Genomic DNA, 15783 nt, shown 5'->3' on the forward strand with positions numbered 1-15783 from the left:
ACCGAAGTACAGGTACAGTGATCAAATGCATCAAATTAAACAATATAATATTGTTACAGGTTTTAGCTCACCTCATCATCTTGTGTTGTCAACTTTGAACCCTTTAGAGGCAAAATTATTCTTCAAATCTTGATGATTATTTGACAGAATATTTATGTTGAGGCTTGATGATTATTTGACAGAATACTTATGTTGAGGCTTGATGGTTATTTGACAGAATACTTATGTTGAGGCTTGATGGTTATTTGACAGAATACTTATCTTGAGGCTATAAGTTCAAGGCTAAGTTTGAATCTGGGTCACATGTGTAAAAAATCTAGGTCACAAAGTCAAAACTAAGAAAAAAAAAACTTTTTCCTTTTTATGTCACCCACCACTATAAGTGGGGGACATATTGTTTTTGCCCTGTCTGTTGGTTGGTTGGTCTGTTGGTTTGCGCCAACTTTAACATTTCCAATAACTTTTGCAATATTGAAGATAGCAACTTGATATTTGGCATGCATGTGTATCTCATAGAGCTGCACATTAAATGTCAAGGTTATCCTTCATGGTCAAATATATGGGTCAAAATCGCTCATTTAATGTCACTTTTGCAATATTGAAGCTAGCAACTTAATATTTGACATGCATGTGTATATCATGGAGCTGCACATTTTGAGTGGTGAAAGGTCAAGGTCATCCTTCAAGGCCAAGGTCATATAGGGACAGTATTTTGGCTGAGTGTGAGTCTTGGTCATATGCTTATAATAACTAGGTCAACAAATCTTAGAAAAACCTTGTTACCATTCTTGATTAAAGTGGCCTTTTCACAGATTTTGGCATGTTTTGAAGTTTGTCATTGAATGCTTTATATTGATAAATATAAACATTAAATTTTAAAAGCTGCAGTAAAAAATCAAAAATAAAATTTAAAAAAGGAAAAAAAAAGTAGCTCGCAGCAGGGATCAAACCAGTGACCCCCAGAATTCTGAAGTAAAAAGGCATAAACCAACTGAGATATCCTGCCAAGCTTACATAAGAAGCGTATTGTTTACGTTATATAAGAAATCTTCGTAGTTCCACAAATGTAAATGACAACAACAGAACTCTCCAAAGTATTTAATCATTTTACGTTGCAACGCTTTATAATTTTTAGGGGTTTTTTTCGTCAAAAGATGCATATAATGGCTATATTAGACCATGGCAAATGTTCAGTAATACTCACAAATATCATAACTATACTGAAAATTTGCGAATCTGAAACAACTTTTTCCAATTTTGTCAATTTATCAAACTGTGAAAAGATCCCTTTAAAACATAATGTTTATCTTGACATTAGTTTGGCTGTGTTAAAATCTAAGACAAGTATGTTCTCAAACAAGGTCACCAGGTTAAATCTTTGAAAAATATTGTTTCTTCTTTAGCTGCAAATTCTACAAAAACCTAGTTACCACTCTATAGAAAACATTTATGGCTTATAATGATACATGTTCAGAATATTAATTTGGAAAATATCTTGGTTAAGATTGAATCTGGGTCACTTTAGGTAAAAAAAAGGTCCCAAGGTCAAAGATTGAATCTGGGTAACTTAAGGTCAAAATCTAGGTCCCAAGGTCAAGTCTCTAACAATTATTTTACCTTGAGGTCAGGTGATCGCTTTAGAGCCATCATGGACCTCTTGTCCTGTAGGAATGTGTAACAAAATGTGTTTGTTGTAATTCAACAACAAAGTTATATAGCTTATGTAAGATTTTCCACCGCAGAATAATTTGTGGGTCTTTCTCTTTTCAGGAAAGCCTTTGCAGCATGATCCAAAATTTAAAGGTCCCATCAGCAACCGGTAAGTGACATATTTGAGACATTTATTACATGTTAATTAATATTATCCTCAACACTTAACCATAGATTTGAATGAATGAATCAATCAAAGATACTTGACTTAATATTGACTTAATGCATGCTCACCTTATACATGTACTCATCTTACATGTTTTCTTTTTTTTTAAATAAAAATTATAGTATTTGTTGGCATTTCCTATATTCAAGTTTGATAATAATCAATATGGCAACAAGAAGCTAGTAACCTAACACCAACCAGTCATTGATTTTAATTGGCAATTAAATCAACTGTTTCCCGTAAAATTTACTCCTGTATTTTTGCCCCCAAATTCCAAACTTAACAAATAGTTGAGAAGAGCAGGTATTACTATACATTGATCTGAATGTTGGTGAGCCTGGTAATGAGTAAATTATCTAGGATTTCTGGGACACACTTATATGCTTTCAAATAACTTAATATGGGTAGAAAAACCTCATAAAACTTCAAAATACTCTCATATATTTACACACATATATATGTGCAAATGTATAATTATGTACACATGTATATGTTCACATGATTATAATATTATGTACACATGGATATGTTCACATGTATATCTACAGTGCAAGTACTTTGACATGAGAGTTGCCTTGACAAGTTAAATGGTTTTTGATTGGATTAATTTTTTATTACAGGTCATGTACAGACATCATATGCTGCCTTATATTTGTGGTTTTTGTGGCGGGGATGGCAGTTGTTGGATACTTTGGTGAGTTTTTAGAAAAATGATTAAAATGTGACGATATTTTAGAAGTTTAAAATGTAGATACTTTTTCGAACCTTGGAACCTTTACAACAATTTGGGATGTATGCCTTAACAGGCACATGCTTATAGAGACATTCCATTTCCTTGAAAGAACCAATGCTAAGTGTTATTGGAAAGACTGTTTAATTGAACCTTGATTTAGGGATCAAACCTATTACTTTTACAATACAAGCAGATTCAACACCATAGCAATATTAATTACACCACTGTGACATTGAATTGGTACTGCATTTGATGTGAAAACAGCAAACAATGGATTTTCCTGTTCTGTGTTTTAGCATTCTCCTACGGCAATCCTCGACTACTCCTATATCCAATGAATTCAAACAAAGAACTGTGTGGTTATGGGAATCAGAAGTAAGTATATTATTTTGCCTGTTATTTGCTTTTCAGATCCTCTTGTTATGTTCCCATCTATTTGAATATTGATAAACAGACATATAGTTGTTTCTGTCATTAAATCCATTATCAGATCATTCATTAAAGACATTTCAGATTCTTAATTAAACCCATTATCAGATACCTTTATTAAACCCATTTCAGATCCTTTATTTAACCTATAATCAGATCCTTCATAAAACCCATTTCAGATCCTTTATTAAACCCATTTGTTATGCCCCCTTCGAAGAAGAGGGGGTCTATTGCTTTGTACATGTTGGTCGGTCTGTCGGTCCGTCTGTCGGTCCGTCTGTCGGTCGGTCCGTCCACCAGGTGGTTTCCGGATGATAACTCAAGAACGCTTGGGCCTAGGATCATGAAACTTCAAAGGTACATTGATCATGACTCGCAGATGACCCCTATTGATTTTGAGGTCACTAGGTCAAAGGTCAAGGTCACGGTGACCCGAAATAGTAAAATGGTTTCCAGATGATAACTCAAGAACGCTTAGGCCTAGGATCATGAAACGTGATAGGTAAATTGATCATGACTCGCAGATGACCCCTATTGATTTTCAGGTCACTACGTCAAAGGTCAAGGTCACAGTGACCCGAAAAAGTAAAATGGTTTTTGGATGATAACTCAAGAACGCTTATGCCTAGGATCATGAAACTTCTTAGATAGATTGATAATGGCTGGAAGATGACCCCTATTGATTTTCAGGTCACTAGGTCAAAGGTCAAGGTCACGGTGACCCAAAATAGTAAAATGGTTTCCGGATGATACGTCAAGAACGCTTATGCCTAGGATCATGAAACTTCATAGGTACATTGATCATGACTCGCAGATGACCCCTATTGATTTTCAGGTCACTATGTCAAAGGTCAAGGTCACGGTGACCCGAAATAGTTAAATAGAGTCTGTATGATAACTCAAGAACACTTATGCCTAGGATCATGAAACTTGATAGGTTGATTGATCATGACTAGCAGTTGACCCCTATTGATTTTCAGATCACTATATCAAAGTCAAGGTCACGGTGACCCAAAATAGTAAAATGGTTTCCGGATGATAACTCAAGAACGCTAATGGCTACGATCATGAAACTTCATAGGTACATTGATCATGACTTGCAGATGACCCCTATTAATTTTGAGGTCACTTGGTCAAAGGTCAAGGTCACGGTGACCCGAAATAGTAAAATGGTTTCCGGATGATAACTCAAGAATGCTTATGTCTAGGATCATGAAACTTCATAGGTACATTGATCATGACTCGCAGATGACCCCTATTGATTTTGAGGTCACTAGGGTAAAGGTCAAGTTCACGGTGACCCGAAATAGTAAAATGGTTTCCGTATGATAACTGAAGAAGGCTTATTCCTAGGATCATGAAACTTTATAGGTAGATTGATCATGACTGGCAGATGACCCCTATTGATTTTCAGGTCACTAGGTCAAAGGTCAAGGTCATGATGACCCGAAATAGTAAAATTGTTTCCGGATGATAACTCAAGAACGCTTATGGCTAGGATCATGCAACTTCATTGGTACATTGATCATGACTGGCAGATGACCCCTATTGATTTTCAGGTCACTTGGTCAAAGGTCAAGGTCACAGTGACAAAAAACATATTCACACAATGGCTGTCACTAAAACGGAGAGCCCATATGGGAGGCATGCATGTTTTACAAACAGCCCTTGTTAAACTAATTTACATGTTAAGGGAGTAGTTATTTAAAAAAAAATAACACAAAATTGTATGCAGAGGAATATACATTATTTACAGTATTCAACTTAAATGCTATTCTTTCAGGGGCAAGGACAACTTGGTGTTCTTCGATCTGATAGCATGTGGCAAGATGGGCCCAGGTGTGTTTGTTGATGGCTGCCCCACCACACAGGTATAGAAAGTTAAGAATATCCAAGAGTGATCTCCCCTTGTTAGGAATCCAAGAGTGATGTTTCCTAGTTAGGAATGTCCAAGAGTGATCTCCCCTAGTAAGGAATGTCCAAGAGTGATGTCCCTTAGTTAGAAATGTGCAAGAGTGATCTTCCTTAGTTAGGAATGTCCAAGTATCTCCCCTAGTAATGCATTCAATAGTGATCTCCCCTAGTTAGGAATCCAAGAGTGATCTCTCCTAGATAGGAATGTCCAATAGTGATCTCCCCTAGTTAGGAATGTAGGAGAGTGATTTTCCGTAGTTAGGAATGTCCAAGAGTGATCTTTCCTAGATATGAATTTCCAAGAGTGATCTCCCATAGTTAGGAATGTCCAAGATTGATCTTTCCTTATGTAGGAATGTTCAAGAGTGATCTTCCTTACTTAAGAATGTCCAAGATTAATTTCCCCTAATTAGGAAAGTCAAAGAGTAATCTCCTATAGTTAGGAACGTCCAAGATTGATCTTTCCTTATGTAGGAATGTTCAAGAGTGATCTTCCTTACTTAAGAATGTCCAAGATTAATTTCCCCTAGTTAGGAAAGTCAAAGAGTAATCTCCTATAGTTAGGAATGTCCAAGATTGATATCCCTTATTTAGGAATGTCCAAGGGTTATCCCCTCTAGTTAGGAATCCATAAAATGATCTTCCCATGTCAGGAATGTCTAAGAGTGGTATCCCTTAGTTAGGAATGCCCAAGATTTATCTCTCCTGCCAAAATAACATCACCATATCAGATAATTTCTGGGGCTGAAGTTTAATGACTGAAATTTTGAAGCTGAGTTGGGGAACTCTTTTATGAGGCACTTTTTGTCACCTCAAAATCTCATATTGTCACATACCAAACAGTAATTGGTGTACTTCAAATGGGATATTGTATAATTAGTTTACCATTTCAGTACAACTTAAGATATGCTTACCATTGGAGCTATTCAAAACAACAACCTAGTTTCAGATAATATATACATATTTTACAAAATTGCCCATCAGTAATGGTAGTGTCAGTGTCCGGTCACTATCCTCTATTGATGCTAAGGCAACATCTGTTATATCGGATATTCATCTCTGGGCATGTCATTGTCCTGCAATATCCTTCCTACAGTATTATATGCATGCACAATGCTGCCCCCCACCCCACCCCCGGATTGTAACATTGATACAAAGTTATATTAATATTTACCCACGCAAATTGCATGTTATACATAATGACACTTTTATTAATTTTTCAGTTTGATTTCTTTTCAAATAACTCAATAAACATACATTTTACCTATTAATGTAATAGGCGTGTCCGTGTTTTGATCTGTATGCCCTTGCACAATGAAGATAATGTTTTTTGCAAGTTTTGTATGAATTTGTTCATAAAATTCTTGAAAATGAGACAAAATGACTCTAGCATGACTACAGAATTTATTATGTGTTATTTACTGGTGTTAATATTTACAGAACTGTATCTTCATCATTTATGAAGAAATTAAAAAATTAATGCATCAAAATGATCACAATTACTGTTGACATTGCATCTTGCATGCAATATCTGTGTCTTTAACTTAAAGGAAAATGTCTGACTTAGAAGTCAGACATTTTGTTTTTCAGATTGTAACATGATTTCGTATGAGATAATTTAAATTAAGTTTCTCTTCGCCTTCTTCATCTGTTTAGTTTAATTAGTTTAAACCTATTTATTTTCGCTTGACTGCATCGAAAGCCTAAGGCTTATATGAAACGCTCTTGAGTTCGTTTCCTGGGACTAGAACCAGTACTTGGTGTCTGTTGGGGAAGATCTTAAGAACGCTCCCACAGTGGGGATCGAACCCGTGACCTCCCGATCGCTAGGCGGACACCATATCCATTACGCCACGGCGACCTTCGAATCACACACATTATTGTGTTATGTTTCATATTGTATAATTTTATGTTATTGTTTGCAGTCCTGAAAAAAAATGTGTTGGGAAAAAAATAGTTTGATAAGCAGCTGATTTGCATCAGGCAAGTCAGAGTTAATGCCCTTAGTTTTTGTGATCAATAGGAAATTCTTAGATTTTGCTATCTTACTAATGCAAGTTTTTTTTCAAATCTTCACCAATCTATCTGAAAATGTTTTTTAACATAAAATGGAGGCCAAACTTGATAACCAGCCAAATCACATCAGGCAATTCAAATTAATAGTCCTTTGTTTGAATGAAAAATGCATTATTTACCATTAAAGCTCTTATAAATAATTATTTTTTCAATCAATCAGCACAAACTTTCCACAAATATTTGCTCGCATAAAATGGGAGTACAGTTTGAGAACCAGGCCAGAAAATATGGCATGCCTTGGGATCCTTTTTTGTCCCCTACCGGTGAAACCGGAGGGGACTTATGGTTTGCGCTCTGTGTGTCCGTCAGTCATTCAGTCAGTCAGTCAGTCAGTCATTCAGTCAGTCAGTCAGTCAGTCAGTCAGTCAGTCAGTCAGTCAGTCAGTCAGTCAGTCAGTCAGTCAGTCAGTCAGTCAGTCAGTCAGTCAGTCAGTCAGTCAGTCAGTCAGTCAGTCAGTCTGTCAGTCAGTCAGTCAGTCAGTCTGTCTGTCACACTTTTCTGGATCCTGCGAAAACTTTAAAAGTTCTTCATATTTTTTCATGAAACTTGAAACATGGATAGATGGCAATATGGAGATTATGCATGTCATTTCATTTTGTTCCTACATCAAAAATTCTGGTTGCTATGGCAACAAATATTTTAAAAGAATAAAAAATTCTGACAATGGTGGAGTTCATCGGTAGGGGACCATATATCTTGACAATAGTCTTGTTTAAGTCGGGCTTTTATATTTCTGTCCATGACCTTGGCAGAGAAATGTGGGTTTTTGCAGCCACAATGCTGGTGAGAATGATCTCTTGTAGACAATTAGCCTCAGGGTACCAATTCACGAACGATTTTTTACTGATTTTATTTAATTTGTCTGTTTCAAGTTTTACAAAATAATTTAAGATGATATTTCAGGTAAAAGTCTACTCTTTCTGAAACTATAAAATGTTAAGAAAACAAGCGTTAATAACTCGACCTTACCGTTGGTCAAATGAAGTTGGTTCTGTTTACCTTTTGCAACCGATTTGGAACCAATTATCGAACGTTCACTCAAGCCAGCCATCAGACATTTGCAAAGCACACATAAACTGGTAAAATAAATTTATTTACAATGCAACTGATGTGTATAATCATTACTTATATATTTTGTTCATTTAATCAGAAGATTAATACTACATGTAATTGATACTTTGGACAATTTTTTTTCTTTTTTGACTTCTCAAACTACTGCTTGTAGAGTACAGACTGAGTATGTATTTGATTTTTTGTGTGTCTTTTGTCTAAAAGAAAGAAAAAGAAAATCTAAATAGAAGTTTTATATTTATGAATAAACTGATTCTCAATAAATGTGGTTGAATGTTCCCGAGTTACAAGTTGGCTTCAGAACGAATTGACCATAAAACAACTTAGTTGTTTGCAACCTAATCCATTAAAATAAAAATAGAAAACAGGGCAATGTTAAGAATGTAATCGCTTATTTTGACAGTTGTAAACAAAGTGAAAGGTAGTGAAAAGCCTTCAAGGTGAATAAAAACATCGCTCATATTGTTAAAATCTTATAAAACAAAACATTTTGATGACTTATAATGATCTAACTGAATTAACCACTCATTTACCTGGTCAAATTTTAAAATTTTACTTGGTTCGATGAATCTTCGTCTGCAGTTGCATTTACGAAGAAGAGGCTGTCAAGTTGGAAGTTTGCAAATATAATGTATTCATATTGAACTAACTTAAAATAGGACCCAATTTTAAATCTTACAATTCCACCGTGAGTAAATTTTATAATTTATAAAAATCGTTCGAGAATTGGTTCCGTTCGAGAATTGGTACCCTGTGACTAATGAACAAAATTTTCAGATATGCGTAGAGGAATGCCCAAAGAAGAACACATTTTACAAGCTGGGAGGTTTAGTACCAGGTGCCAAAGAAGAAATTGAAAAATATTGCAAGGCAGATTCTGACAAAACAAAGGTAAGGGATAGATGAATAGACAAAATTACATACTATAGTTACTATTCATGTTGGGATACTTTGAATTTTAACCCTTTCAGTGCGGGAACCGAATTTTAAAGGCCTTTGCAAACAGTTTGGATCCAGATGTGACGCCACAGAACGTGGCATCTCATCAGGATCCAAACTGTTTGCTATTCTGATAGTATTCTTTGAAAAAAGTCGAAGAAAATGCTAATTTTAGAAATTCAGCAGACGACATTTTAGCAGACGACAAATTTCCCAGCATGCAAAGGGTTATTTATTTTGTTGCTGTCCCAATTGCTGTCTGATGTGGAGTTATTTTTGTATAATGGTGGAAATGATGTTGGTCATAGGACTGTGACATCCTGTGTTTGATCCCCTCCCCAGGATATTTCCGAATATCTCTCAGAGTCACCAGATACAAACCATTGAGAAAGCCTTCAAAACACTCCAGCTTTTTTAACTCCATGATTGTGTTTCAATAGGAGGAGGGAACAACCTATTTTTGAATGTGCCTTTTTTTGCATAATTTTGTATTGAGAAATATTTCATGAAACTTTTTTGATTTAAGGTCAACCAGTAAGACGTCAAGGTCACATGGGCTTATTATATAAAAAATGTTTAGGCCACAGATAAGTGTGTTTTTGAAGGATATCTATGATCATGGCAGTTATTGTGATAATTATTCTTGAGGAAAATAAAATTGCCTATCAATTAACAAGTCACATGTTAAGAGCAGATGAAAGTTTTGTCCACATTATATATAGTGGATTCTTAGGATAACATACTTTATTATGATGGTTTGAGTTAATGAAGCCTTTTTATACCCCCACAAACGAAGTTTAGGGGGGTATATAGGAGCGAGCTTGTCTGTCGGTCTGTCTGTTGGTCTGTATGTCGGTCCGTATACAGTGTCCGCTCTCTAATTCGAGTTGTTTTCATCCGATCTTCACCAAACTTGGTCAGAAGTTGTATCTAGATGATGTCTAGGTCAAGTTTGAACATGGGCCTTGCTGGGTCAAAAACAAGGTCATGGGGTCACTTAGTGCGTTTTAAACATTCAGCATGTTGTCTGCTCTCTTTTTATGTCCCCCACTATAGTAGTGGGGGACATATTGTTTTTGCCCTGTCTGTCTGTTGGTCTGTTGGTCTGTCTGTCTGTTTGCGCCAACTTTAACATTTTGCAATAACTTATGCTATATTGAAGATAGCAACTTCATATTTGGCATGCATGTGTATCTCATGAAGCTGCACATTTTGAATGGTGAAAGGTCAAGGTCAAGGTCATCCTTCAAGGTCAGAGGTAAATATATGTGGCCAAAATCGCTCATTTTATGAATACTTTTGCAATATTGAAGATAGCAACTTGATATTTGGCATGCATGTGTATCTCTTGGAGCTGCACATTTTGAGTGGTGAAAGGTCAAGGTCAAGGTCATCCTTCAAGGTCAGAGGTCAATTATATGTGACCAAAATCGCTCATTTTATGAATACTTTTGCAATATTGAAGATAGCAACTTGATATTTGGCATGCATGTGCATCTCATGGAGCTGCTCATTTTGAGTGGTGAAAGGTCAAGGTCAAGGTCATCCTTCAAGGTCAGAGGTCAAATATATGTGGCCCAAATGGCTTATTTTATGAATACTTTTGCAATATTGAAGATAGCAACTTGATATTTGGCATGCATGTGTATCTCATGGAGCTGCACATTTTGAGTGGTGAAAGGTCAAGGTCAAGGTCATCCTTCACAAGGTCAAGGTCATCCTACAATGTCAAACATCATATAGGGGGACATTGTGTTTCACAAACACATCTTGTTCAAGTAGTTTTCATCCGATCTTCACTAATCTTTGTCAGAAGTTGTATCTAGATGATCTCTAGGCCAAGTTCCAACATGGGCCATGCAGGGTCAAAAAGTAGGTCACGGGTCACTAAGTGCGTTTTAAACATTGAGCATGTTGTCCGCTCTCTAATTCAAGTACAGTTTAACTTAGATAACTCGAGGAAGCACGGGACCTACATCGATGCTCGAGTAATCGCAGGTTTCGAGTAATCCATGGTATTATTTGTTTTCACTGTCTCGGTTGATAGTGCTAAATTCTGACCGCAAACGCTTTATTTACATTTAAGACGTTGCTAGAGAAAGAAAAGGCTTTGTAAAAATCGCTTAAGGTTACAGTATAATAAACAAAACAATAAAGATGATCGTAAATTCATTTAATTATTTCAACATACACACAAAACATATATATAATCAAAAATATCTCATCAATATTCACTGTACATGTAGCATAATTATTTTTAAAAAAGCACACAAGGTATGTACATGCGCATGAAAAAAACACACACTAAAAACAACATAATCACTACACACTTTGCATTTTATGTACATTAGTCAGACTTGTGTTGCGCAAAGTCAAGGATTGAAGATTGTCGCAACCCATTAGCTTCCCGGAACTGATGGCGGAAGACGTTTGGCGAATATTATCGATTGCTGGTAATTAATAAATTATCATTAAAACTGTGTAGCTTTGATCTGCTTCTCAAAGGATGACAATTTGCAGTGTTTCTCAAACTGCAACTAACTTCACACCTAATGGAGCGTCTTTTGTCTGCTTGATTGCGCTGTTATCACAACTCGAATATTTTACACCGACCAGACGAGAAAGCGTCCTCGAATAATTGCCAGTTAATTAGGTGTGAAATGCCTTTCAGGGACCGGCACACGACCTCAAGTTATCGAAAATCGCATGTTTGAGTTATCGCGGGTATTTTTATATAGACATTAAAGCAAAATGCTAGGGACTTTCTTTAATGCTCGAGTAATCGCCAGTTTTCGAGAAATCGCCAGCTCGAGTTATTGCAATTCTACTGTAGTTTTCATCCGAGCTTCACCAAACTTGGTCTGAAGTTGTATCTAGATGATGGCTAGGCCAAGTTTGAACATGGGTCATGGCAGGTCAAAAACTAGGTCACGGGGTCACTTAGTGTGTTTTAAACATTGAGCATGGTGTCCGCTGTTTTTTTGTGAACACAACATGCAAAATATTCTGTGTCAATGCGGCGGTGGGGGTATTCGTCACGTCTGTGACAGCTGTAGTTTTTTTAAGACCGAGGTCAATGTCATATGCACATTTTAACTATTTGGCTGCAAGTCACGGGACAAATCTGTATCACAAATATATCATGCTTATTATGCCCCCCTTCCAAGAAGAGGGGTTATATTGTTTTGCTTATGTGGGTCCGTCAGTCTGTCTGTCGGTCGGTCAGTCCGTCCACCAAATGGTTTTCGGATGATAACTAAAGAACGTTTTGGCCTAGTTCAACATTTAACTTTTTGCATTGTTAATTTGGTACTTCAATGTTGACTACATTGATTTCTGTCTTTTAAGAAATAAATCCACCTGTTTTCAACTGATTGTATTGTTGTTTTGCAGCCTCTGGATAAACGTGTGACAGACAACGAATGCCCTGCCTATCTCCTAGAGAGTAAACCAGGTATTGGATTTAAAATTTCATTCCACACGGTGTCTTTAAACTGTGGCCTCATGGGTTTATATGAGGCAGTAGCTTCTTTAAAATCTGTAGTTGTATGTGTGTGTCTAAGTGTGAAAGATGTGTGTACTTCTTGTTCTACCCCAACAAACGAAGTTTAGGGGGTATATAGGAGTGAGCATGTCTGTCTGTCGGTCGGTCTGTTGGTCGGTCTGTCGGTCCGTATTAAGTGTCCGCTCTCTAATTCAAGTTGTTTGCATCGGATCTTCACCAAACTTGGTGATCTTGTATCTTGATGATGTCTAGGTCAAGTTCGAATATGGGTCCTGCCGGGTCAAAAACTAGGTCACTGGCTCACTTAGTAATAAACCATCGGAAAGCATAAAATAATTGTGGATACTTTGGGGTCCTCTCAAGCATCATTCTAATTTCCAGCAAGCACTTAAGACCAAAGTCCATCATTATTAGAAATCAACAAATTTAAGATCAAACAAAAATGCCAGATTTTTAGAACCCATGCATTTTCAATAGATTGGAAGTTCAAGATTTGTTCATGTTTTTATTTGTATATTTATCCCTTTCCTGCTCAGATGAAATGGGAAAAGCTATATTCAACCAGCACGAAAACTGTGTAACTTGCAGGCGTTGCAGATTTTATGCTGTTTGCTGCTCATCAGTATCTTTGGATTGGAAATAAAGACATTAAAACTTTAAACAATTAACCCTTTACCACTTATAAGCAAAGTGAAAATGGCTATGTGCAAACAGCATAAAACCAGAATAGCTTGCAAGTAACTCGCAGTCTGTTAAGGTTTTTATGCTGTTTGCTGCTCGTCAGTATCTAAGGTTTTTGAGATAAAGCCTTTAAAACTAGAATCTAGTAAGAAAGATATTGAATGAAATTTAACTTTTTAAGGGACTGCAAACATGTCAAAATACGTATCTTAGTGGTAAAGAGTTAAGAGAGGTTTTTAATTGTATTTTATTTTCTTAGGGACTACAAACAAGTTGAAATATCTATCTGAGCAGTAAAGGGTTTAACAAATTTCTGTATAGCCAGTAAAGGGTTAAACAAATTTCTGTATATCCAGTTAAGGGTTTAACAAATTTCTGTATAGCAAGTTAAGGTTTTAACAAATTTATGTATAGCCAGTTAAGGGTTTAACAAATTTCTGTATTGCAAGTTAAGGGTTAACAAATTTCTGTATATCCAGTTAAGGGTTTAACATATTTCTGTATAGCAAGTTAAGGTTTTAACAAATATCTGTATAGCCAGTTAAGGGTTTAACAAATTTCTGTATTGCAAGTTAAGGGTTTAACAAATTTCTGTATATCCAGTTAAGGGTTTAACAAATTTCTGTATATCAAGTTAAGGTTTTAACAAATTTATGTTTAGCCAGTTAAGGGTTTAACAAATTTCTGTATTGCAAGTTAAGGGTTTAACAAATTTCTGTATATTCAGTTAAGGGTTTAACAAATTTCTGTATATCAAGTTAAGGTTTTAACAAATTTATGTATAGCCAGTTAAGGGTTTAACAAATTTCTGTCTAGCAAGTTAAGGTTTTAACAAATTTATGTATAGCCAGTTAAGGGTTTAACAAATTTCTGTATAGCAAGTTAATGGTTTAACAAATTTATGTATAGCCAGTTAAGGGTTTAACAAATTTCTGTATAGCTGTGTATAAGATCTCTGTATTTGCCATGAACAGTTCTTCACAGATGTGTCCCGAAGGTGCTTGCTGATCTACTGGAGAAAGTCGGATCCTTGGAGGAGAATTTGAAAAACGCCAGCATTACAAACATTACTAACAACAGGAATGAGGTCTTTGGTCCTGATGATATCAAAAAGGGATTGGAGTAAGTGTTATTGCTTGATCTTTAATCTTGGATGATGTAGATTATAAGTAAGTGAGTAAAGAAAAAGAGTAGCTTGAAAAGTGAATTAAATTCACAGATATTAATTGGTAAAAGGTTAAGAAAAAAGTAGTTTCTTTATATAATAACATAAAATTTTCTTCTTTTTAAATAATTTAGTTTATAAATGTTCATCTTTTAGTTTACATGTATTATTAAGTTACATTTATATTCAACTTAAAATATGCTATGTGTTCATTATATCAGGTGACTTATAGAAAAAGTACATTTTAAAAGTTGAAGAAATATCTTGCACGCTGTTTTTGGGAGCTCCTGCTCTGTTTTTAAAAGTCTTTATTGTTGTAGTTAATAAATAAATCTGTATTATTACATATTACATTTTGTCTGTATTTTTTTTTCAGTGCGTATGGTCTGTTTTTGAAGGCCAAGGAATATGGAGAAAAGGTCATACAGGATGTTGTTGCCTCTTGGTGGATGATACTTCTGTGAGTACAGGCGCAATTATTATTATGCTGCTTTAGGGACTTTTATATTCATTTATAATTGAGAATTGTTTTGTAATATACATTGTGTCTTTATAAATAGTTCATGCATCCAAGCAAAATATCAGGTGAGCATTTAGTTGCAATTATGTCATACCGTAGATCAGTCACGTGTTGATTTCCTGCCTTAAATTGGTCATTAATGCATGATCTGTCATGCCCATGAACCAGATCTGTACGAGGTCACATTCAAGGTCATCCATAGATGTCAAATGATGCCAAAAGCTTTTTTCAATCAGGTCGGCTAGCCCACTTTGTAGACTTCTGAACAAATCCTAGGATCTTGGTTTTAATTCCCACCCAGGCCTCATATCTTATGTGTGGAATGGTTATAAAGTTATTTGTAAAGCCATTCTCCTCTTACTCTGATTTGAACAAGCAGTTGTCTGTTCTCAGTTGCCAAACTATGTGCACTTAGTGCTGCTAACCAAGGGAAAATGTTTATAGGGTAACTGCCTGCCCTGATTTTACAACAATATTGTTCAAAACAGCAAAACCTCGTGAAAAACATACAACTCAGCTATTTTTCTTTCTGAAAAATATCATTCAAAGGTAATGCACCATGTATATGTTATACAAGTCTTCGTGGCCAAATGTGGATTATGCATTCATCAACAGTGCTGGAGTGCAAATTTATTCGTTTTCAAGGCGGCTTTCTGTGACATGGCACATTACCTTACAAGCACATGATTGTCTACTACCGGTATGTTAGTGCCTGGCATATACCATTACACTAGGTTTCACGGGTTAAGATATTCATCCGTAATAACTTGGTGTATAATAAGGCGGCTTTCTGTGGCATGACACGTTGCCTTAAAAGCACATGATTGTCTACTATGTTAGTGCCTGGCATATACCATTATACTAGGTTTCACG

At 35.8% G+C, this 15783-nt stretch overlaps 1 protein-coding gene across 4 annotated transcripts in view; it reads left to right on the forward strand.

Moving 5' to 3' along the window:
- The window catches only part of LOC127840079 (choline transporter-like protein 2), a 78805-nt gene that overhangs the window by 31105 nt on the left and 31917 nt on the right, over positions 1-15783 (forward strand). For all 4 annotated transcript variants that reach the window (XM_052368474.1, XM_052368475.1, XM_052368472.1 and 1 more), the window contains exons 2-9: positions 1771-1819; positions 2497-2570; positions 2906-2984; positions 4822-4909; positions 8878-8991; positions 12433-12493; positions 14200-14347; positions 14767-14850. In XM_052368474.1, coding sequence (XP_052224434.1) covers positions 1771-1819; positions 2497-2570; positions 2906-2984; positions 4822-4909; positions 8878-8991; positions 12433-12493; positions 14200-14347; positions 14767-14850 — 697 coding nt within the window. The remainder of the gene's footprint in view (positions 1-1770; positions 1820-2496; positions 2571-2905; positions 2985-4821; positions 4910-8877; positions 8992-12432; positions 12494-14199; positions 14348-14766; positions 14851-15783) is intronic.

This window comes from Dreissena polymorpha, chromosome 7, assembly GCF_020536995.1.
Source record: "Dreissena polymorpha isolate Duluth1 chromosome 7, UMN_Dpol_1.0, whole genome shotgun sequence".
In the NCBI taxonomy this organism is placed as follows: Eukaryota; Metazoa; Mollusca; class Bivalvia; order Myida; family Dreissenidae; genus Dreissena; species Dreissena polymorpha.